Source organism: Abramis brama (genome assembly GCF_963993115.1).
Source record: "Abramis brama genome assembly, chromosome: 7".
Taxonomy (NCBI): domain Eukaryota; kingdom Metazoa; phylum Chordata; class Actinopteri; order Cypriniformes; family Leuciscidae; genus Abramis; species Abramis brama.
Window position 1 is genome coordinate 32,102,238 of NC_139969.1, and position 24,295 is coordinate 32,126,532.

Consider the following 24,295-nt stretch of genomic DNA (forward strand, 5'->3'; position numbering starts at 1 on the left):
CTTTTGGAGCCTCCTGTCCCAACAGAACCCCAGGCAGTTGTAAGTCGCCTACTCAATACACCAGAAATTATGACAAATAGTGTTATAAAGTGTACTCAACCAAATGCTCATCACATGGGGATAAAGAGTTTCTGCTGCCACAGAGAGGCCTAATGTTAATATTATGTGTCTACACATCAAACAATCTACACATTCAGATTTTTTCACATTTTTATGTGGAGTAGCCTATAGAATCTAAGTTTAAAGTTTAAGTATAAACGGGTATTCTTATCTCTACCCCCGCCCCCAGAGTGTTGAAGAACAGCAGGAGGACGGTCCATCAACTTCTGGTACACAGATGAACAGTTCAGTGATTTTCAGTAAATGCCACAGTTTAATTCTGTAGAATTTGTTTAGAACTACATTATGTAACTCTAATCTACTACTGTGTTTTCAGTTGCCAGTTAAGGAGTTATATAGACTTCATCTTATTTTAAAAAAAAAACAACAACAAAAAAATATATATATTTTATTTATTAATAAAAGATTAATTTTATTAATAAAAATGTACTGAAAGACTGAATGAGGTGTTTAAACACCACTTCCACTTTAAAAAGGGGAGGAGACCGAAAGAAACTCTGGGTTTACTGAAGAAAACCTGCTCCCAACCAGGTTAGGTTCACAGAGTAAGTTACCATGGTAACTGACTCTGAGTATAAGTTACCTCTCTTTCTGAAACAGGCTTGACTTACTCTGCTTTCTCAGGTTTAACATACCTCCCATTCTGAAACAGAAAACTCAGAGTTTCCCTCATTTCAGGGTTAACATACTCAGAGTTTTCACTTAACCTCCTTTCTGAAACAGGCCCCAGGTCTGGGACATTTGAGTGGTTGTTTTGCTTACATTTATTCGTCAGTCAGGCCGTGATGCAGCTGCCGCTTACTTTCGTTTTATTGTGTTTATTTTGCTTATTTTGTTTTTAAATTTTACTTTTAACATTTGCCGGTTCCTACCTCTTTCTTCCCTGAGCCTTGAACTTTGTTACAGTAAGCATCATGTTAGCACATTAACCTGATCATGCCAATTTTTGGTTTTAAGCCAATAACCTGGTTTCTAGAAATCTGAATAAGACAGCTGACATATGCCTAATAAAGAATGACAGAGTATCTGCACTATTTCCAGATAAGAATAACACCTGTCTTAGTTTATTCAGATCACTTATTTACTGTATAGGAATATTCCAATAGATGTTAAGTATGTCAAACATTTTATTTATTTTTTTAGTTGAACCACTTTAATTGGAAAATAATGTGCATGTAAATGTGGTCGGTGAGTCCATAAAAAGATCAACGAGAACTCTACAGTATAGAACCTGGAATTAATACCTACCTATTTATACAAGCATTACATATGTTTCACATTACATATGTGAAAGTAGGTCGAATGGAACATTTGATAATCAGCTCGAGTCCCTGCCCTGATTCCTTCGTGCAACTCCCAAATGAATTGGGATTGATACTCCCTGCAGGAGAAATGAATAGTGACAGAGCGCTGAATCCCAGTCTCACTCATTTACGAGGACCACATGTCATTAGCCGTGTCCTCTTACAAATGCCAAGGAGTGAGGACACAAGCTGTTCAGCACTTTCTCTACTCATTTGATTTTGGACTGTGGCTGTGAGAGAAAGGGCTGTAGTACTTATTTAATCATCAAAACCACAGTGGGGCATACAACCTAAATGAATTAGCAAGGCCTCAATGACTAATTTCACAAATTTTTGGCAGAAGGCGAGGGACCCACATGATGATCAGATGCGAGATTAACATCAAATTACAATCAGATGCTCAATTCAACTCCTTTGCACAAAGGATCTTGCGATGAGCCATTTCTTTTGATTACTGCAAATTAAGGGAATTATAGGACCTGGAAGCTGACTGGACTTTATGTAATGTGCAGAGAGTTAAATTTGACTTATCCAAAGGAATGAGAATTGCCTCAAATAGGCATTCCACACAAACGACTTTCAGTCATGACTTAAGATACAGTTTTAAAAAGGTAAATTTTTCTAAATGTAAAATATAAATAGTAAATTTGCTATTTTTCTAAATGTAAAATAGCAGAGTGTCAGAACCAAGGTTAGAACAAAGCTGTGAGGGCTGAATGTAGATAATGTTTCATTTAATTAGTCCAGAAAGTAACTCCTAATTTTCCCAAGAGACAATCCCAAAAAAATCCAAAAGAGGGTCTAGAACAGGGTTCACCAATCTCGGTCCTGGAGGGCCGCTGTCCCTGCAGAGTTTAGCTCCAACCAGCTCCAACACACCTGTTTGAAAGTTTCTAGTATGCCTAGTGAGACCTTGATTAGCTGGTTCAGGTGTGTTTAATTGGGGTTGGAGCTAAACTCTGCAGGACAGCGGCCCTCCAGGACCGAGATTGGTGAACCCTGGTCTAGAAACATCAAAGGGTAAATGATGTTTCCCAAAAAGGTCGAAAAAAAAAAAAAAAACTTCCATGGGAAAAAAATAAGGACAAAAAAATGAAAAAGTCATATAATCAAACAGAAGTAATAAATCCAAAGAAATGTACCAAAAGACTGGAGAGGTTGGTATCAACATAACAAGCCAAAAACAGAGGAACAGAGCAACTTAAATACACTCACAGGAAATGAGGCACAGGTGAGAACAATAGCACATGATAAAATGGCGGGAAACTGAAATGAAACACAATGAGGCCAAAACTCATCCAAAAACCTAACACAGAGTCCACATCACAACAACAATAGTGACACTGAAAAACAATATCATTGCTGTGTATGCTAATATAGTTATCGTTATAGTTATCTTTATAGTTATTGTTCTTAGTGTGAACGGTCCTCTAGTCTTGAGACAGACTAAAGGGATGGACAGATGTACTGCAGATTAAACCCTCGAGACCAATTACTTCAGAATTCAATCCCATCATTCACAATAAATAAAGCGACTGCATTGATTGAATTAGTTTGTCACTACAGCAGTCATGTCCAAAACCATTGGTGGTTTGTCACTGTGTTGGAACTTCCAAATGTGTCACATCTTCATTTGGGGGTTGGATGGAAGATAGAAACGCAGATGGTGTACGCTGCTTGACATAATCATTTGGTTCTCTGTTCACATGTGAAAAAGTGTTTACAGATCAAAACACAGCATCATAATTTCGCTCTTGGCCATTACTGCAGTCCTCTCCAGATGAAGGTTTTTATTAGAAAACTGACTTAACCAATTAACTCACATATAAGCTGCTTTTGATGAATGTAGAGATAGATTAATTGACTTATCTTGCATCTAAGAACATTAAGTAAAAACGTTTTCATCATTAATTTTACAAAATCATACAGGGAATGGGGTTTTTGAATGCATGTCCATCTAATGCCAGGCTTCTGAATTTGAAATGGAACATTTTTAAGATATTTATATCCTTTGTATTAGAGCGTCATTAGGAAATATACATTTTATATTTCCAAACATTTATTTTGCAAGCATTGCAATAATCCAATTTTGTTCAATAAACAAAGTGTCCTACAACAGATGGTTAGGCCCACACAAATATCTGGGGCCTCATTTATAAAACTTTGCGTAGGATTTGCGTCAGAAGTGGCGTACGGATGAAACATAGGTCGTGCGTACGCACAGAAATATTCGGATTTATAAAACCGTGCGCACGCACATCCTACGCAGTTTTCCCTTAAAAAATCACAATCAATTCTAAATGTAGCGCAGCTTTTGCGGCTTCATGTCACACCCATAGATGCCCATAAATAGTCCGTGAAACGCCCACAAGTTAATATTCATTGATTGCGAAATCTTGGCAAACACAGAGAGGAAATAAAAAAAAACGTAACTTCACTCAATGTGAAGTAGAAGTTATCGTTGGCGAGGTGGAAAAGAGGAGAAAAATTTTGTTTGGAGGGCACAGTGTGGGCATTACTAATGCCAAAAAGGCACTTGAGTGGCAAAAGGTTGCAGACGCCGTAAATGCTGCAGCCTCACAACCCCGGACCGTGGCCGAAATAAAAAAGAAATGGTTGGACATCAAAGTTGAGGCAAAAAAGCGTCTAGCGCTCCATCGCCAGAGTTGAGACATACGTCAAACGTTATTTTATCAAAAATAAAACAAACTAAAGGCATATGCATGAATACCATGATTCCGTAGCTGATGAAGAAATGTTTTACTATGAAAACAACTTTCCCCAGTGGACAATTAATACATCTATCTATTTATCTATCTATATATCTCCCTAATTATCTATCTATCTATCTGTCTATCTAATTGCATCTATCTGCTCCGCCAGATGGACACATTGACGAGAATATCAGTTTTGTACATTATTTCGTTCAGTTTACTATATTATTTATGAGGATGAATTGCACAACATGCCAATATTATTGCAGAACATATTTCACTTTTCTTTTTGCAAATATGTGTTAATTAGCATTTCTGTTGTAATTTTCGTTTGATTTTGTTTGTTATACACTGCAGATCGATCAAACGGGTGTTCGTGTAGGCTGTTAATTGTAAGACTTGCTTTGTAAAGTCTTCATGTTATTTATGAGAGGCAGTATTGTCATTTTTTTACACAACGGTCTAAAGTTTCACACACTTTCACGTGTTTCTTCCATCTGCCGACGGTGTCGCCATTTCTCATTTCACCCGTTATTGTGCGTACGCCTGGGTTAGAGTTTGCGTGAAGGACCGCACATTTTCCCGTCAAGTTTGCTTTTTATAAATACCAATTATTGCATAGAGAGCGGCGTACGCCTTCTTTTGTGCGTACACAACGTTTATAAATGAGGCCCCTGATCTCACCATCATTGAGTCAGGCTGAAATTATATGAAGAGACAGACGGCCTAAATCCATAGAAGAACTGTGGCAACTTCTACCAGATGCATGGAAAAACCTGTTAAACAAATCCACCACACTGTTTTCATTGTAACTCTATACATTACAATTACATTACACTTTTATGAAATTATGTAACACTTTATTTTACAGTGTCCTTGTTACACATTGCATGTGCTTACTATAGTAACAACAGTACATTTTGCATAATTAAAAGCAACTAAACCAAACCCGGTTACACTTTATTTTAAAGTGCCCATGTTACACGTAGTTACTATAGGAAATACTATAAATTGTGCAGAATTATGTAAACTAACCCCAAACAACACACAATTATCCTAACCCTATGGTAAATACATGTAGTTAATTATTATTACTCACTACGCGTCTCGAGTCTTTTGCAGCATCTCACGCATGACATTGCGTTCTAAAAACACAGCACTCAAGTTAAAATCAGTTCAACAGTTCAACGTGTTTCGAGACCTTGCGATTTTTCCCCGTTCCACTGCCCGCACTCTTTGCTTTGAAAAACATGTTCTGTGTGAATGGCCCTTTAGTCTGTATACTCCCTGTTTTGTTCAGTTCTTTGTCCGTTTTCATTTATGGTAGATTGGTTGTATTTCTCTGTGTTCTCCTGAGTGTTTGTAATTCAAGACTGTTCTCTTTCGTTGTGCAATTTACAGTACATGCGCTGTCATGATCCCATTGTTGTCCCAATGATCCTGTCGTGATTCTAACTAAAACTTTTTTAGTTAACTTTACTTAATGTCTTAACTTAATTATACAAATCTAGTAATCTGTACTATTCACATACTATGCTTTGTTTACTCAGAAAACCCAAGTTGAAGAATTGAAGAATTGTTTGGTTTGAGTGCGGTTTTTGATGCGGGGAAAATCTTAATGGACTGTTCACTCATTTCCTCCACTTTTGCAGTTATTTTTCTCTGTTTGCATTCACTCATTTCCCAAAGTCATCTTGAATGTTGAATTGTCAATACAACTGAAAAATTTGAGAGAACATCACATAAGTTGACTTCATAAATTGATGCTGATTTTCCTTTTTATATGTATATATATGTATGTGAATGAATGATGTATGACATAACTATATTTCATGTCAATTAATGATCTTTTATCATTTTGTTGCTAACACTTATGTCCTAAACAACTTGTGAAATGGGTTCTTCTGGATACAACTTTTAATTAGGTTTATATAATCCCTCTATATTTGTAACAATCTTGTAAATGATCATGCTTGAGTCACACAGACTTCAACATTCAGCATGCAAAACACAACAATGGTAACAATTATTTTTTTCTTTTTTAAAGTAAATGATCAAGTACTCTCTACAGTTCTTTTTTAGTTACTAGAACTCTTGTGTAAGTGAATTATAATAACTAAGCATTTGTCAGTACCACACACTATTCCTATTTCACTTTACTTGCTTTTTTTAAGGCAATCAGTTTCCTGATATTTTCCAAGTAATGTGAACTCTAATGAGAAGTTAACACAACTAATGATTTTGATTCAACAGTACTTTAGTATACTTGATAAACAAGTTTTCTACACAAATTTTATTAAGTTGTGCCAACTAAATTAAAATTAATACACTACTTTACTTGGAAATTTTAAGGCAATCGGTTTCCTCACTTTTTCTAAGTAAAGTCAACTTATTAATCTGTTCTCATTGTTTCTGTGTTCCCTTGTTTGCATTAGCTCCATGGTTTGCTCCCCTGATAACCCTTGCTTATTACCATAGTTACCCTGTTCAGTTCACACCTGTTGTTCATTTTGTCAGTCATTTTCGTTGTATGTTTGTGTGAAGCTGTTGTTGTCCCAGTATTTGGATGTTGTTCCTGTTTCTGGTCTAGAATTTCAGTGTGGTTTATCTTTGTTCGTGTTTGCAAAAAAAAAAAAAAAAACTGTTCTGCAATTGGATTCTTGCTGCTCCTTGTCCCTTTGCACATACACAACCATCCCTTGACATTGATGTCTCAATGGCTGGTATTGTTTTGACAATAATGAACAATTTACAGAGATGTTTAATCAGTTGATAAAAAGGTTGTCTTCTTATCATGGAATAAATAGGGCATAAATGGTCAAACTTTATAACATAATTGTTAATTAATGTTTTGTAGCTAATTGTTTTGTGGTAATAAAATATAAGGACAAAACTAATAATTAAACTAATAAAATCTGCGTGTTTAATTCCTCATCATCCTTTTAATTCAAATTCGAAATATTAAATTGAAAGGAAGATTTCTTAAATTCAGAATTTTGCCCAATCCTAATAATAATGCTAAATATACAGTATATACTGTACATGGGAGCTTTATATGGGTGTCAAATCTTAGGGCATCCCACCACCACCTCAATTCCATTTTTACTTTTGTAATTAAAGGAGAGAAACTTGTGCTTGAACCTCTCTAATATAAACTTCACATGTATCACTCTCAAATAGGGAACCAATAAATTATTTCATAAAACCTGAAAAGGGTATTGTGAAGGTTAATTAGAAAAAGCACACACTAAACTTAGCCTGGTCGAAGGACTGTAAAATACTACATCTGACTTCTGCTGACTAATGGAATAAGCGCTGGGCATGAATAGATAGTGAATTTATAGTGAAACTCAGCTGTGCATTCACCTATACAAGATCATTAAAAATATTTCACTTCATCAGTCAAACTTAGAAACGTATTGTCTATGTGCATGGATGGATTCCGTGAACTATTGTATACCAGCCCATCACAAACCTCAGCAGTTAATCGTTTTTACAATAATGTAAAAAATCTAGATTCTTGAATGGTAAAAATCTCACAATTAAATCATTACCATGCTCGTTCAAATCTCATTTTATTTTACAATAAACTAAGTGCAGTTTTGTTGTGTTTGCTTAATTATTTTACTGACATTAACTTGATCTGTACTGTAACTGTAACGATAACCAGCTGGAGTGCCCTCGAGAGCCACCAGAGGGCACTCCACAATAGACTATGTTCACTCACAGACTACATCTCCCATCATTCTCTGCCTGGACTCATCAGCACTCATTATCACATTCACCTGTATCTCATCTTCTTGTTTAGTTCACCCCATATAAGCCTGGTTCACCCCATCACTCACTGTGACGTTTTGTTGCACTGCACTTCTGAGCGTTTTTCCCTGGTTTTGTTGTCTCTTGGTTTTTGGATTTCTTGCCTGTTCCGTGGATTACTCTCTTGCCTCTGACCCCTGCCTGTTTTGTTTGTTTGTTTGTTTGTTTGGACTGCCTTCCTGTGTATGACCTATTGCTTGTTCTTTGGATTACCCCTAAATAAAGCTGCGTTTGGATCTTTACCTTCGAGTCTCGGAGCTGATCGTAACAGAAAACTTCGCCAACATGGATCCAGCATTGAGACTTATACGTCTCCGTCAAGGAGATCGATCAATGGAGGATTATGTAATTGACTTTTTGGAGCTGGCTCACCTGACCTGCATAGAAGAGGTATGCTTAATGATATTTTTTCGAGGAGGATTATCTGAGCCGCTCAGTTCAAGCATGCCTCTGCACAATCCTCATTGGACTCTTGGACAGTATATGAATTTGGCCCTGCAATTAAGCAATTCAGCTTTTACTGTGGGTTTGGCGGACAAGGAGCCCTGCGACTCCACAGTACCTACTAAGTCTGAGTCCGTTCACGCCAGTCCAGCCGAACCTGCACTTCACGCCAGTCCAGCCGAGCCCGCACTTCACGCCAAATCTGCCGAAGCCAAGGCAGTATGCGTCATGCCCGCCGCCTCTGAGACTGACAGCATCATGCCCGCCGCACCTGAGACAGCAAGCGACATGCCCGCCAAGCTAGAGCCTTCACCGCTGGTCTCGTCCAGCACAGAGCCCTCTTCACCGCTGGTCCTGTCCAGCCCAGAGCCCTCTTCGCCGCTGGTCCTGTCCAGCTCAGAGCCCTCTTCATCGCTGGTCCTGCCCAGCTCAGAGCCCTCTTCGCCGCTGGTTCCGTCCAGTTCAGAGCCCTCTTCATCGCTGGTCCTGTCCAGCTCAAAGCCCTCTTCATCGCTGGTCCTAACCAGCTCAAAGCCCTCGCTGCCGCTGGTCCCGTCAAGCTCAGAGCGCGCTGATCCTGATCCAGAGACTGAGCTTCACGTCACTTCTGCCGACCCAGAGACTGAGCTTCACGTCACTTCTGCCGACCCAGAGACTGAGCTTCACGTCACTTCTGCCGATCCAGAGACTGAGCTTCACGTCACGTCAGCCGATCCAGAGACTGAGCTTCACGTCACGTCCGCTCGCCAAGAGTCTCGTCCCGCCGAGACTGAATCTGTTCCTGAGCCTGAATCTGATCCTGATACTGAGCCTGAATCTGTTCCTCTTCCTCTTTCTGCGCCTGTGTCTTCGGACAAGATGGCCGACTCCACGCCTGTGTCTTCGGACAAGATGGCCGACTCCACGCCTGTGTCTTCGGACAAGATGGCCGACTCCACGCCTGTGTCTTCGGACAAGATGGCCACCGCCGAGCCAGTGTCTCAGGACAAGATGGTCTCCGCCGAGCCAGTGTCTTCAGACAAGATGGCTGCCGCTGAGCCGGTGTCTGTTCCTGTCCCTGAGCCGGTGTCTGTTCCTGTCTCTGTGTCTGTTCCTGTCCCTGAGCCGGTGTCTGTTCCTGTCTCTGAGCCGGTGTCTGTTCCTGTCTCTGTGTCTGTTCCTGTTCCTGAGCCGGTGTCTGTTCCTGTGCCATGGTCGCCTCCCTGGCCGCCTGAAGGGTCGTCTCCGCCCTGGTCGCCTGCACAGCCTGCTCCGCCCTGGTCGCCTGCACAGCCTGCTCCGCCCTGGTCGCCTGCACAGCCTGATCCGCCCTGGTCGCCTGCACAGCCTGCTCCGCCCTGGCCTTCCGCCCTACCGCAGTCTCAAGGTCCTCTTCCGCTCCACGGACCTGGCCCTCCATCCCGCCCCCGGGTCCGCCTCCGGGCCACCTCCCACCTGGACAGTTTTGGAGCGTCTGGAAGCCGCTCTTTGGGGAGGGGCTATGTAACGATAACCAGCTGGAGTGCCCTCGAGAGCCACCAGAGGGCGCTCCACAATAGACTATGTTCACTCACAGACTACATCTCCCATCATTCTCTGCCTGGACTAATCAGCACTCATTATCACATTCACCTGTATCTCATCTTCTTGTTTAGTTCACCCCATATAAGCCTGGTTCACCCCATCACTCACTGCGAAGTTTTGTATGTTGTTGCACTGCACTTCTGAGCGTTTTTCCCTGGTTTTGTTGTCTCTTGGTTTTTGGATTTCTTGCCTGTTCCGTGGATTACTCTCTTGCCTCTGACCCCTGCCTGGTTTGTTTGTTTGTTTGTTTGTTTGGACTGCCTTCCTGTGTATGACCTATTGCTTGTTCTTTGGATTACCCCTAAATAAAGCTGCGTTTGGATCTTTACCTTCGAGTCTCGGAGCAGATCGTAACAGTAACATCCATCACCCACCATGCTCAGCCCCTCACAGGTGAGGAGAGACACATGTACTGTATACAGAAGTAAGATGGGGCACTCTGACACAAATCATTTTCAATGAGAGCGGTAGGGGGAATTTAGAGCAGGCACAATCCCATAAAACTGCTGTGAATGTGTGATAGATAAGTGGAGTGTGTGTCAGAGAGCTGCAATGCCGCTTACAGATATTGTCTCTGCAGAATCCGCAGCTTAATTTGTGTAAGTTGGTGCATTTATATTGAACAAATTTGCTTTCGACAGCTGGCTCAATTAAAAAAAAACGAAAAAAAAAAACATTTACATTTATAAATGTAAATATAACATTTAAATATTATATATATATATATATACTGTGTGTATATATATATATATATATATATATATATATATATATATATATATATATATATCTATCCCCGGTAACACACACAAACACACACACTCGATGGATGGATGGATGGATGGATAGATATTTTATAAAAATTAACTTTTTCTTGGTGCCATATGAACGGCATAAAAATATCTGCTGTAAAAAAAAATATATATAATTACTTAATTTTCTCACACACTATACATATTTTGCAGTTGTTTTATTGTCACAGGCCAGTACATTTAAGCTATTTTCCTTTCCAAGAAACCATCAACTGTCATCTGAATAAATATTTTTGATACCTCACAATTTGCGCAGACATTTGGATTGAACAAATCACAGGAAATTATCAGAGAAATGAAGCTGGTAACCCTTATTCCAGCAGTTTCTGCAGAATAAACTGAGATGTAAGAGGCAATGTAATTGAAAGTAAATTACAGGCATGGGACACTAGCTTTAATGATGAGATATGGATGAAAGGCCATATACACCCTGTCAGCAATTGAAAACGTTCAAAACTCAAGTTCCTGTCACAACCACTGTTATTGACTCTCAAAAGAAACCATGTACAAAAGGATTTCTCACAGGTTAATAATTTATCTTTGCCTCAGTGTGTCAGTCAAAGTTCACACCATGGGAACACATGAATTTGTAATTAAATAAAATGACAGTGAATTAATAGGAAACCTGCTTTCAAGGATTTTTTTTTTTTTTTTTTTTTTTTTCTAAGTGCTCAAAGATTGCATGATGTTATTCCCCATGAACTTGATTAGTGCATTGCATATAATGAAATGCAAATTGCTGATACTGCCTGTAACTAGCAATAATGGGCTTTGGGTGTTATTACCATTACATGTATCACTGGTCACACACCTAGGTTAGAGAGGCTTGTATTCAACATGAATAAATCTATAAATGAAACTTTTAACACTTTACGCATGATGTTATGCACAATATGTCAACTTTTTTTTAGTTAGATTTGTCTCAGAAATACTTTTGTAAAATATTTTTAGTGTCTTTCGCGTTTCTCACACACTCTTTAGGGACAGATTTTTGTTGATAAGCATGAATAATCAAAAAAACATATTTCTTATCTGAAACTGAAAGTTTATTCAAGTAAAATGCATACATTTTGTTTAAAACATTCCAGTAGTTTTTTATAAAATAATATAAAATTCATTTCTAGGTTCCAAAAATGTGGACTGTTTCTGAGCAATCATGAGTTATAAGGTTTTTTTGTTTTTTTTTAGTTAATGCTAGTAATTCTCAGGTTCTTAAAAAAAATCATATAATGATATATTCAAATACAATTTTATGAATAATTAATATTCTTTCTTGCATCAGTGTTGTTTTCTGTTGTTCATGTAAAATTTCTAAATTCACAGAAAATTGAATTGATAACAATGATATAAAAAGGTCACATTGTTTTTTTTTTCTTGTTTTTTTTGCTCTTTGCTCATTCACCCATTAATGAGAAGTTAATGATTAATACGACATGGTTTTAGTTGAAAAACATTACGTTTATACATATCGGTTACACTTTATTTTAAGATGACGTAGTTACATTGTAATATTAATTAACCACATGTAGTTACTTTATTTTAAGTTGTCATTGTCACAGTGTAATTATGCATTTAAGTTCTGAGTAATAATAGTTAACTACATGTACAGTACTTACTATAGGGTTAGGGTAGGATTAGGATTTGGTTGAGGGTTAGTTGCATGTAATTATGCATAATTTACTGTTTTTACTGTAGTACATATAGCAACGTGTAACTACATCACCTTAAAATAAAGTGATACCTACATATCTAACAAAAAGACTATTTAACAAACTATGACATAATATACCTTATAACCCCTATGACAAAATGATTATATATGCTACTCACAGCCAGGAAGGGGGGAAAAAATAAGTTGGATACTCATGCATACTCATGGATTGCTAATGACACCTGGTGCAGACAATCTGCCAGGTACAATTTATACTAATACAAGGATAATATGTTCCCCAGGCATGAATAATATACACACACACACATACTGCACTTCACTGCAAATCATAGTAGGTTTAATCTCAGCATACAATCCACAAGGTGCTAAGTAATCTGAGTTCCAGAGGAGGCTAATTACAAGCTGCTTTTGCCAATCAGAGTGAACGTAACCTTATGTAAGGGAAGCCTGAGAGAGACACTTCCTGAGCTTACAAAAATCTATTACATGGTCATACTTAGAACTCCAGTAACATTTGCTGTAGCTCATAGCTGATTAAATCCAATCAAAAATGACATAATGAAAATCCTTGTAGAGTTTTTCAGTAGAGAATTACCAACAGGAGCACTCGTTTCCTTTTCTCTTTGCACACTACACTTTTTTTTCTCTCTTTTTCTCCCCTGTAGGTTGGAGTGTTAGTCCTCAGGCTGTAAAAACACGTGTGCATTTGTATCTGTCTGCGTGGAGCCTGCGCCCAAGGCAATGAGCTGGCCAGAATGTAACCTCCACACAGCTGCAGCAGGACTGATAATGTCCAAACCGGTCCGTCCAATGTCTCTGTAGGCCGACAAACGCATCCAGCACCTGAGGCCAAACTCTTAGTTCTGTCACGTCCTACACTGTGCTGTCTCAAAGTCCTGCTGAATCACACCAATGTAGATCCTGTTGGTGATGCAACCCAGACTAGTGAGGAACCATGCACCAGTACAATCGCTTTTTAAAGCTACAATACGTAAGATTTTTGTAATAAAATACCCAAAAATCACTTGCACAGTGTGATATATTTCCTGCAGTTGTGTACTTACAATATCCCAAAAGTTCCCAAAGATTTTTAATTTCAGAGAAATTCCAGTTTTAAATAATGGCTCATCCCTGTCGCCCTGTCCCACTTGTCGCCTGTCAATGACGTAATATTCGCGTCTAATTACGTCTAGCGGCACACTCACGCTGTTGTTGTTTCGTTCAAACATTATGAACCATGGCAAGCAGACTTTGATCAGGGTGGCGTTTTCGAGATGCCGAGAGCTCCACGTGCGTGACAAACTTCGACTTGACAGAGACGCGCAAATGTAGAGGTGAGGAAATGTACATAAAACTAATCAATGTTATATAGCTCAACATGATGAAATGTTAGAATATGATCAGTATGTTTTTCTAATGTTGATCTAGCTTACTGCTAATCTCATACAGACAAACAAACACATAGAATAACATTATAAGTTTCAACACACTCAAATGCACACTGTAAAAAAAAGTGTAATTTTACAGGAAAATTGTCTATTTTTTTTACAGAATTTTACCGTTTTGTCATTATACAGCAAATATCTGTAAAATAAAAGGCATTTGCTGTAATTTAAAGGTCCACTGTTAAATTTACAGGTAATTGCTTGTATTTTGGTTTTACATCAATTTTACGTTTTTTAAAAGGAACTTGTTATGTGTAAGTTATGTGTAATTTTACAGAAATTATTAAGTAATATTTTACAGATTTTTTCTGTGAAATTAGAAAACAAAGAAAAGAAGGTATAACTGCGGAAATCAGCATCTATTCAATATGTTTTCCTTACAGATTATTAAGCATGTGGGGGTTAAAGTGAGTTTTTTTAAGGTTAAATAATAGTATTTGTACATACAGTACCCTACATAGGCTACAGTAGGCCTGTATTGAATTATTTTTTATTTCACATTTTATTATATACTCATTTTGATCATTATTTCATTGTCTTATTCTCCCATAATTTCATGTATATTTTATGAATATTTTTCCAAATCTCTGTTGCTGCACATTCAGGGCTTTGTGTGTGTGTGAGTGCGCGTGCGCGATGACGCAGATTCAAATTCATTTCCGCTGTTTACTCCCGCCCACAACGTTTAACGTTAGCTGATCAGTCGAGTTTGGGCAAGCGGGAGATTTGAATTCAGTCTACTCTCGTGAAGTGGATTGTGAGATCAACAGTGGTTCAAAGCAATCGTATTCGTCAAGAGCAGCCGTGAACAGGAGCCCTGTTGTCAGTCAGTCCGTTTGGATTCTTCGGAAATAACGCCCTTTTCAGTGAGCCTTGTTCGTCACAGCGGACATCATGCCAACCGATCACCGGCTGAGGTAAGAGTCTCATTATACTAACGTTACATGTGAATGATATTTTATATTACATTTGTGTTAAGTTTACAGTTTTCAAGCTAACGTTAGCATTCTTAAATGATGTTCAGTTAACGTTAACTGGCGAGAGCTGGAGGGCAAAACACTGAAAATGTAGGCTAGCAATGCGTCTACATTTTTCATCTGTTTTAAGAAAGATCAGTTGAACCCACACCTCAAAAGACCTAAAACAAGCTTTCCTAGACTTGTTGTACATATCAAAGTCCGTTTAATTGTGTATAAAATCTTCGTTAATACGCGATAGTATCTGTCAGTAAATCAATCTCTTAAATGGCGGGACATTTTTAAACACTGTCTGGAAGCTGAAAACTCTTCTCTTAAAAAATATCCTTGGTTTTAATTATAGTAAAATTATAGTAACCACGTTTTTGGCGGATTTTTATTACCATTTTTAATAACCACAGTTATACTACAAATAGGCCTACCATGTTTTTTTGTTTTTTTCTTTGTGGTTAAACCATAGTTCATTTTCATAAGGGTTAACGTGGCTATCAAGACTGTTAAGAAAACGAATTCAGTAAATACTGTACTTGATGATACAGGAAAGCACATGAGACTAGAATATGAACACAACATGATAAATTACATAGGCTGCATTTGCTTGCCAACACGTAGCTATAGAATGCATGTGCATATATTAGGCTTATAAAATAAAAGTTGATAGAATGTTTGTGTTCTGATGAAGAAATGAACTTATCTACATTTTGGATGGCCTGGGGTCATCATAGTAGCCTTTTTCATAGGATACTTTTGATCATTGGTTATGAAAATTGCATTGATCCAGATGAACAGAAAGTTACACCCCTAGGTGTCTCAGCTTAAAACTTCACTGTTAGCCTTTCCTGCTCAGCTTCCAGATCATAGTCAGTTGAGGTTTTGCATTGTCCCAGTGGAACATATTCTGACATGTGTAAATGTAATACTGAGTTGTTAAATTTTTTTTTTTTTTTTTTTTTTTTTGTGATTTCAGGTCAAGTGGAAAGCAGAATGATCATGGCAAACAAGGTATGGGAAGAAGTAATTTAAAATATCGTAATGGCAGAGTCTTCTGATTCCATATGATTGCACTAAAAGTGGCAGAAAATTTAATTTGTTTTATACTGTATTTTCCCATGTGAATATTCATTTGATCCTTGTGAGGCCACTGCACAAGGTTTGGTTTTGCTACAGTAAGACCACGATTGTGTTAGATTCCACCCATCTATTTAATTTTTTTTTTTTGTCTCTGTCATTTAGAAACATGACTTTTCCTATCACTTAATGACATATATCTCTACCTTTCATTCCAGCCAGAGGATCTGACGGTTGCTGCTCGCATCTCAGCCTACCTGATGGAAAATTCTTGCTGGATGAATGACCACCTTCAACTCAACCTTGCCAAGACAGAACTGCTTATGGTTTTGGAGCCGAGGTACTATTGCAGCTCTTCCAGCATCAGTCAAACCTCTGCAACTGATCCAGATGCTGCAGCAAGGCCTAAACTCACTGCTTCAGATCTATGTGTCTCCAGAAGCTTGTGTTCTGCAAGTGTACGGCGCCTTGTGGTGCCATCATCCCAAAGAGACACAAAATCACTTTCACTGACCTTTCCCTGGACTGTTCCCTGCTGGTGGGATGACCTGCCCAACTCAACACATTTTCAAGAAACTGCTAAAGATCCATCTTTTCATAAACACTTGACCCAATAATACTAAATCTTTGTTTTAATAAAAAAAATAAAAAAAATTGTGCACTGTGCTACACTAACTGGGACTTGTCACTGCACTTGTTGCTTCTATTGTTCTCTTAATTTTAAGTCACTTTGGATAAAATGTAATTGTAAATGTTTAAAATAAGTTATATTAGAGTATAAAGGCATACAGCAATTGTCTTTTTAATGTGGATATTTTTACATGTTCTAAATGATATACTAAGCCTGTATTTCCTATCATTCATGTATCTTGATGTTCAGTGTTTGTTTGAGTAATACTGTAAATGTGCTGGTATTCCGTACTTATATGTTTAGTTAATTTAACAGAAATTGACTGTACATTTGCTATTATTAAGTACTTAATTAGAGATTGGTCAAAGTTGTGAAACTGGATCTGCAAAAATTAAAACTGTAAATATACAAACTTTGTATTTGAATTTATGTACTTATTGCATTTTTATACATAACTTCATAGTTATTTTACACAGAAAAACTATATATTAAAAGATAATTACTGTAGATAGACAGAGCATTATTATAAAATAACTTTATAAAACCCTAAATTTACAGCTTAACCTTAAAGTTAAATGTTCTTTTTATGTAATTTGACATCATTTATCCGTTTTTCCACGGTTTAATAAGCCATTATTAACAGTAATGTACTGTAATTTAATTAATTTTGACCGTAAAGTCAATTCTGTATTTTTACGGTTTTTGCCTGTAATTTTGTGAAATGGTTATTTGCTGTAATTTAACGGAATCCGTCTGGAAACTTTGCTGCCAGAGATTTACCGTTTTTTTACAGGATTTTTTTTTTTGTGTGTGTGATAGTGTAGACCAAGTGAAACTGTGCTGCGTTACCTCACAAGTTTCATTCGTCTAATAAACTGACCTGTGTGAGTATTAATTCAGCACTTGTGGGTAGTTCGGTAGAATAAAATGTCCTTATTCCTTTATATCCACGGGACTCGCGTGTGGCGCTGATATCTGTCTCTCATTAGCAATCGCGACCTGCTTCATACCACAGTCATGTTAATAACATCAATGTATTCACTCATCCATAAACATTATTAGATCCTTCCGCATGACAGCAAGTTTCATAATTCCGCTTATGCATCATCAACCTACACCTTTGTTATTGTAAGAGGTTAGCGAACCCTAGCAGTGAATAAAATTACATATTGTAGCTTTAATTAGAAATTATATCTACACATCCCCAGCTTCTTCTGACAAGCAGCACGTGTCTCCAGACCCCCGTGTTCAGACCCAAGTGATATTGGTAGCAGCCCGTGTTTTCTGAGCATTTTACTATCACGTTATAGTGAGCAGCATGGTGGATATAGGACATTCTTTCATTCTCTTGTTATACAAACTTACAGCTTTGTACAACAAGTGACCCTTATGAATCAAACAATGATCGTCAAATTCACTTTGACAGCTGTCACACCATGACACACTTGACTGACCTTTTCATGTTGGCATGAGATGTTGCTCATATTAAAAGTGCTTAAGGTGATTTCAGCCATTTTGTTGATTTCAACCATACACCTTTACTTCGCTGTCCAAAGATTCCAAACAGCAAATCCAAACACATCCTGACTCTATTTTGCTCTTTACAGGGCAATGAGCCTGTCACAGAGCAGAGATATGTGGGATTTTTCCAGGACACCATTAAAATTATTGTAAGTTATATAGTCAAATTCAAAACTAAATAGTTGTTTGAAGATATTTGTTGATGTTGTATATGGATCAGAACATTAGCCGCTAGTACACAAACATACAGCACTGGAGATTACTTTAAATGCTGTCAAAAATGTCAGGTTGATGGTTTAGAAAGCATGCTTAAACAGCTGCTAAATCATAACTCTATGGTTATGATCAGTGTAAAATATGCACGAAAACAGTGATTGAGATGTCAAAGCAAGAGTCAACACAGAGAATGTATGAAAGAACTGAATAAAGATGTAAATATTAACAGTACAAGTAGCATGCAAAATGTATATTCATCATAGTCATCCAACTTCTCCAGAAAAGTTACGAATGAAAAGATTTGGTAACACTTTATTTTACAGTGTCCTTGTTATGCTACATGTACTTGCCATAGTAATAACAGTAAATTGTGCATAATTACATGCAACTAAACCTCAACCAAATCCTAATCCTACCCTAACCCTAGAGTAAGTACATGTAGTTGCTTAATATTACTCAGTACTTAAATATAGAATTACACTGTAACAATGACACCTTAAAATAAAGTGTAACCAAAGATTTTTCCTAAATCTGTTTGCCATTAAAAAAAATAATAATAATAGATTTGATGCTAAAAATGACATTTAGGCCAAATGTAACATATACTGATGAGCCAAAACATTATGAGCAGCCACAGGTGAAGTGAATACCATTGATCATATCCTAAAAAAATAATAATAATTGATTTGATGCTAAAAATGACATTTAGGCCAAACGTAACATATACTGATGAGCCAAAACATTATGAGCAGCCACAGGTGAAGTGAATACCATTGATCATATCCTAACAAGGCCACATAGTATGGTCTGAGAAGATTAGATGCAAAAAATCGGTTCTCGTAATCAATATGTTGGATACAGGAGAAAAGGCAACAATAAAGATGTGAGTGACTTTCACAAGGGCCAATTTGTTACGGCAAGGCGATTGGGTCAGAGTATCTCTGATGATTGATCTCTGATTGATCTCTGATCAATGCAGTGCAGTTAGTATATCATACTCCAAAATTTAATAAGGATTTTATATTGCATTTTCTGACTTTTTAGGTGATATTTGCCTAAAATATAATGAACTTTTAATAGTGGGGGACTTGGATGTGCATGTTTGTTGTTCATCTAATTAGCTGGCTAAAGATTTTCTGGATTTGACTGACTCTTTCAACTTTGTTCATCATGTACATGGTCCTACTCATGAACATGAACACCACCTGGACTTATACTTATGTTGGACCTTTCTGTTGGAGACATTGAAATTAAAAACTCAGTTTTCTCAGATCACATGTTTATTATCAGTTCTGTTACTACTCCATGTGTCATTAGGAGTGTTAGTCCTCCAATTTCTCAGGTTCGAAATGTAAACACGGATACGTTTGAGAAGTTTAAGACCGTATTTTCTGAATCTGACATTACTGGTACTCTTGAGGGCTCCTATGCTGATTTAGATGTGAATGTTTCTTATAATATCTTAAAATCTGCATGCTCATCTATCCTAAACTCAATAGCCCCATTAAGGGTTAAGAGTTGTAAAACCAAATAAGAACCTTGGTTAAACAAGGACACATGAGACATGAGACAAGCACGTAGGAGAGCTGAGCATATGTGGAAGAAGAATAAGTTACAGACAGAATCTCTGGATACTAGCTAAAATAAACTATTTCGTTTCATTTCAAGGTATAGTGAGAATTCAAAAATCCTGTTTAATATGATCAATTCAGTACTTAATCTTTTTTCACTTCCAAGCAATTCTGCTAAAGTCTGCAGGAACATGGCGCTTGAGGAGCAGGATTGGATACCCCTGGAGCATGCCCTTATCAACAGGTATTCAATAGGTATAGGGTGTAAAAGTTAAGTTTGTAAAAGACCACAGAGCATTTCAAATATTTCACTTTGTAAACTATTTAAAATTAGAAAGCCAACTGTAGAAGTGAACTTGTCTGGTCATTGGACAAACTTGCCCACACTTGTATACACATCATAGAAAGAAATGTCATTGTGAGGCCAGGGGATGAGACGTTAATGTTTTTGATTAAAGATTACAAGGGCACGTATAAAATAAATAATACAAATAATAATAATTTATAATAAATACTGCAATATACCATACAAAGGATGATAAATTATTTTAAGAAGTGTATATGCCACTATTTCCAGTTGTTTTTTCCAGGGTTTTTTTAATGTATGAGAAACATATTCAATGGTGAAACATCCACTGCGAATGTTTCAAGCATGGTGAACATAAGTAAGCTTGTCACATAATCATGACAACCAATGGGTACATACAAGCAAAAGCAAGTGCAGTCAAAACAGAAATAAAAATCAGAACTGGACATATATAATTTGTAGTTTAAATAGTCTAAAGATCTTATTTGAACATGATAGCCACCAGAGGGTACTCCTCCCTGGTCTTTTGCCATTCCATCATGAACTACATTTCCCATAAACCTTTGCCTGGACTCATTATCATGTGATCACATCCACCTGTGTGTCATTAGCTGTTGATCTGAGTGTGCTCTCTTGTTTCCCTTGTCATGGTTTATGGTTTATGGTTTATGGTCTTGAACCCATTTCCCTTTTTCCTGGACTCAGTCATTATTTGCCTTGATATTAAGCCTGTTACATGAATCATGATTTTGGATTTCCCCAATAAAACTGCATTTGGATCTTCAGAGCAGTTTGTGACAATCACTGATTTAGAGCTTGTATTTAATTTGCCAGTTAGAAGCAGAAATACATAGCTGAGAGTTCTTCCATCTGCTTAAACATATATCTGTTAAGATATAAAAAGCTATAAGATATATAAAACTGAAGAGAAGCCACATTTGCCCCTCAAGAAGAAGGAAAGAGAGAAACCACACAGTTTGTCTACTTGGGTTTCCAAGCACATCAACAGCAGCCAGCTGACCTCTCTAATCAAAGTACGTAATGTATTTTCACATATCTCTCACACATCTAACACAGCGTTCTGAGTGCATTCAACAATTCCTGTGAACTTAACATCAACAGCTAGCTCATACAAGCAAAACAAGTTGCATGCAAACTTATATATAATAGTCAACCAACTCCAAAGAACTAATGACAAGATTTTCCCTGGGTTTGGCAAATAGTCTCATTTTGTGACTATGAAATATGTCATTCGGAGCATATATTCCCAAAGGTAACAGCAGTCCTGAGCTCATAACATATCTTCAGAACTTCTACTTCCAACTTCTTCCATAATTAATTATTCATCTGTGAAAAGCTAGAGAAAGGACTAGTCATCTCATTTAAAGCAGATTAATTGATTTTACTCTCACTGCATCATACAGTTAAAAGAAGATCGCTTTATTAAATCGGGAATTCAACACCATTAGCTAGTTTGATTTATTAGTGTGCTCTCTGCAACAAGGGATGACACTGCAGTATTTGTCTAGAGAGTCCAGATGTATGTAAATTAGCAAAATAAATAGATAAAATACACACATACAGTGCTATTTTTGCCTGTAGCTGTAGGAATCTTGAGCTGTTATTCATGCATGCGCTTTGCGAAGTCAGACTGTCTTCATCTGTGAAAAAACGACACTAGCGATTATGATGCAATGGTAAAGTGAATGCTAATACAGTAGCAACAGAAGCTTTCACTAAACTGGACAGGCCACTTAAAAGATTCTACAAAGTGACTATTGAGTGCAGAAAAAGAGCCAGAGAAAGACAGAGAGACTGAACAAAAGATATTTTGAGTTTTCCTTCGACTTTTCCAGTTGGATAAGTAAACTTGTGGGATGGCTTGAAAACAAATTTATATCCAAAGTAAATACACCAGAACATACAGTAAAAGATAAAAAAAAAATCTGTCACAGTCAGGCTGACCCAATGTTCTTAGAAACACACAACTTATTTCACAAGTTCACATTCATAAGTTATCTTGCTCTAAATTCCACCCAACCGTCTCATTGAAAATGATTTGTTTCCTAGGAGGCAACTTATTCCAAATATCTCCTCATACTTCCCTCCCATACAACTGTGTCTGTCTGCACATGAGTCTCCTTATCTTCAAGATGTCGAAATTGTTGGTGATGGTTGTAACGTTGTTAAAAAACATTACAGGCTAAGTAAAAATGTCTGTAAAATAATAAGACAAACACAATTAAATCTTTCTGCACTTCTTGGTGTATTGCAGTGGTTCTCAACTCCGGTCCCGGTGACCCATCGCTGTATTCAATTCTAACAAGCTGTTGATCCAAATCAGGTGTGTTAAATAAAGATGTACAAAATCTGAAGAGTGGTGGGTCCCTAGGACCGGAGTTGAGAACTACTGGTTTATTGTAAAGTCAAGAATTTTCATCAGGGATTTCCACTTGGGTGTCTATGATTTCGTTGTGACATTCGTTTTGTGACCATCTAAATCAGGGTCCATTCCTGCTGTTGGAAGATAAGCTTCCTGAAGAGTTCATCTTCAACCTTCTCCAACACACCTGTCTGGAAGCTTCAATAGGTCCTGTCTCAATATCCACACTTGAGGTCTTGGCCACTTGAGAGCGCATGTAAGCATCAGGAAGTAAATGTGCAAGACTGTCTCAGGTCTAAAAAATGCCAAAGCTCAGTTCCCTTAAAGGGATGGTTCGGAGTAAAATCAACCTAGGTCATGGTGCAAAGGACCCTAGGTTCATTTTACTCTGAACCAACCCTTTAATGCACTCTAAATCCACGCTTCATGTTTGCTGAAAAAGGTGACTGCATTAAGTTATAATAAGTTGTTTCACTACTTTTACCAGCAGTTAAAATCCATCTCTCACATTATTACCCTTCCCTCTGTGGGCCAGTGGTCGGTATGCACACAATTTGCATATCATTTCTCACCTCTCTTCAGAGCGCTTTTCATTCCAGTGAAATCATAAATAAATACAACCAAATTAGATTAGATTGTGTGTATATATATATATATATATATATATATGGATATATAACTATAACCTAACTTTTCCTTTAGGGATCTTGGCTGGCATCCAGAACTAGAAAGTAGTTGAGATCCCCTACCAGAATTGTGCCCTTGCACAAGGAACATAGCCCCAGGTGGACTATACGCAGCTGCTAAATGACAAACAACCTAACCTTAATCAAAAACTGAAATGCTAAGGACAAATGCAAAAAGGTTTAGCAGAAAAAATGATTTCAGAAAACCAATGACAGTGGATAATGTTTCACTCACCTGTTTAATGGCATGCAGCAGCTTACCATAGCAGAAAATAATGACCAGGAAGGGGATAATCAGGCAAAAAATAAAGAGGCAGATGATATAAGAAATGTTATTAGCTGTCTTGGTTGTCCAGTCTACAGAGCAGGTGGTTCCAGGGCCTTCTGGGCCATAGCGGCTCCAACCAAACAGAGGGGGCAGAGTCCAGATTAAAGAGTAAACCCAGGACATCACCACCCCACAGGCCACCTTCCTGTAGTTGGTGGCATCAGCTTCTGTGGAGCCCATCATTGTGCAGTACCGTTCATATGATAGCACGGCCAGGGAGATAAGCGACACAATGCCTGCAGAAAAAAATATAAAGATATTTCAATAATGTTATAATTTGATTTAGGTTTAAATAGTCAAATGTGACATTCCATTACCAACAGACTGCTGCACATTAAGTTCAATTTTGAGTATTTTTCAGCAGGCATATAAGACATTCAGAAGAGTAGAACTCATGTCTTACTATTAATTCAAGGCTGTACCATTTTAGGTGAAAGCAATCCACAAGCCGCAGTTCTTAAAGCTGAAGTGTGTAATTTTTGTGACACTTTATGAATTACAAAACTGCAAAAATAATGACAATTAAAAAGTTTTCCCAAGCCCTCTCCATGTGTTCTGTCTTCCACTGGTGTTTTGAGAGCACCACAGAGCCCAAGCATTTACTTGTCAAGGGAATCAATTCAAGTCTCTAAGATTCAACTTTACCTCTTACTGATTTTCTATTATCAGAGAAGTGGACTGAAGTAGTGTTGTAATTTTAACCATGTAACTGGCCTG

General features: G+C 37.5%; 1 protein-coding gene across 1 annotated transcript in view; it reads right to left on the minus strand.

The window, feature by feature from the left end:
• tmtopsa (teleost multiple tissue opsin a) overlaps positions 1-24,295 on the minus strand; it is an 88,098-nt gene that overhangs the window by 53,077 nt on the left and 10,726 nt on the right. The window contains exon 2 of the mRNA XM_084120241.1: positions 23,486-23,814. Within this exon, the coding sequence (XP_083976367.1) occupies positions 23,486-23,814 (329 nt within the window). The remainder of the gene's footprint in view (positions 1-23,485; positions 23,815-24,295) is intronic.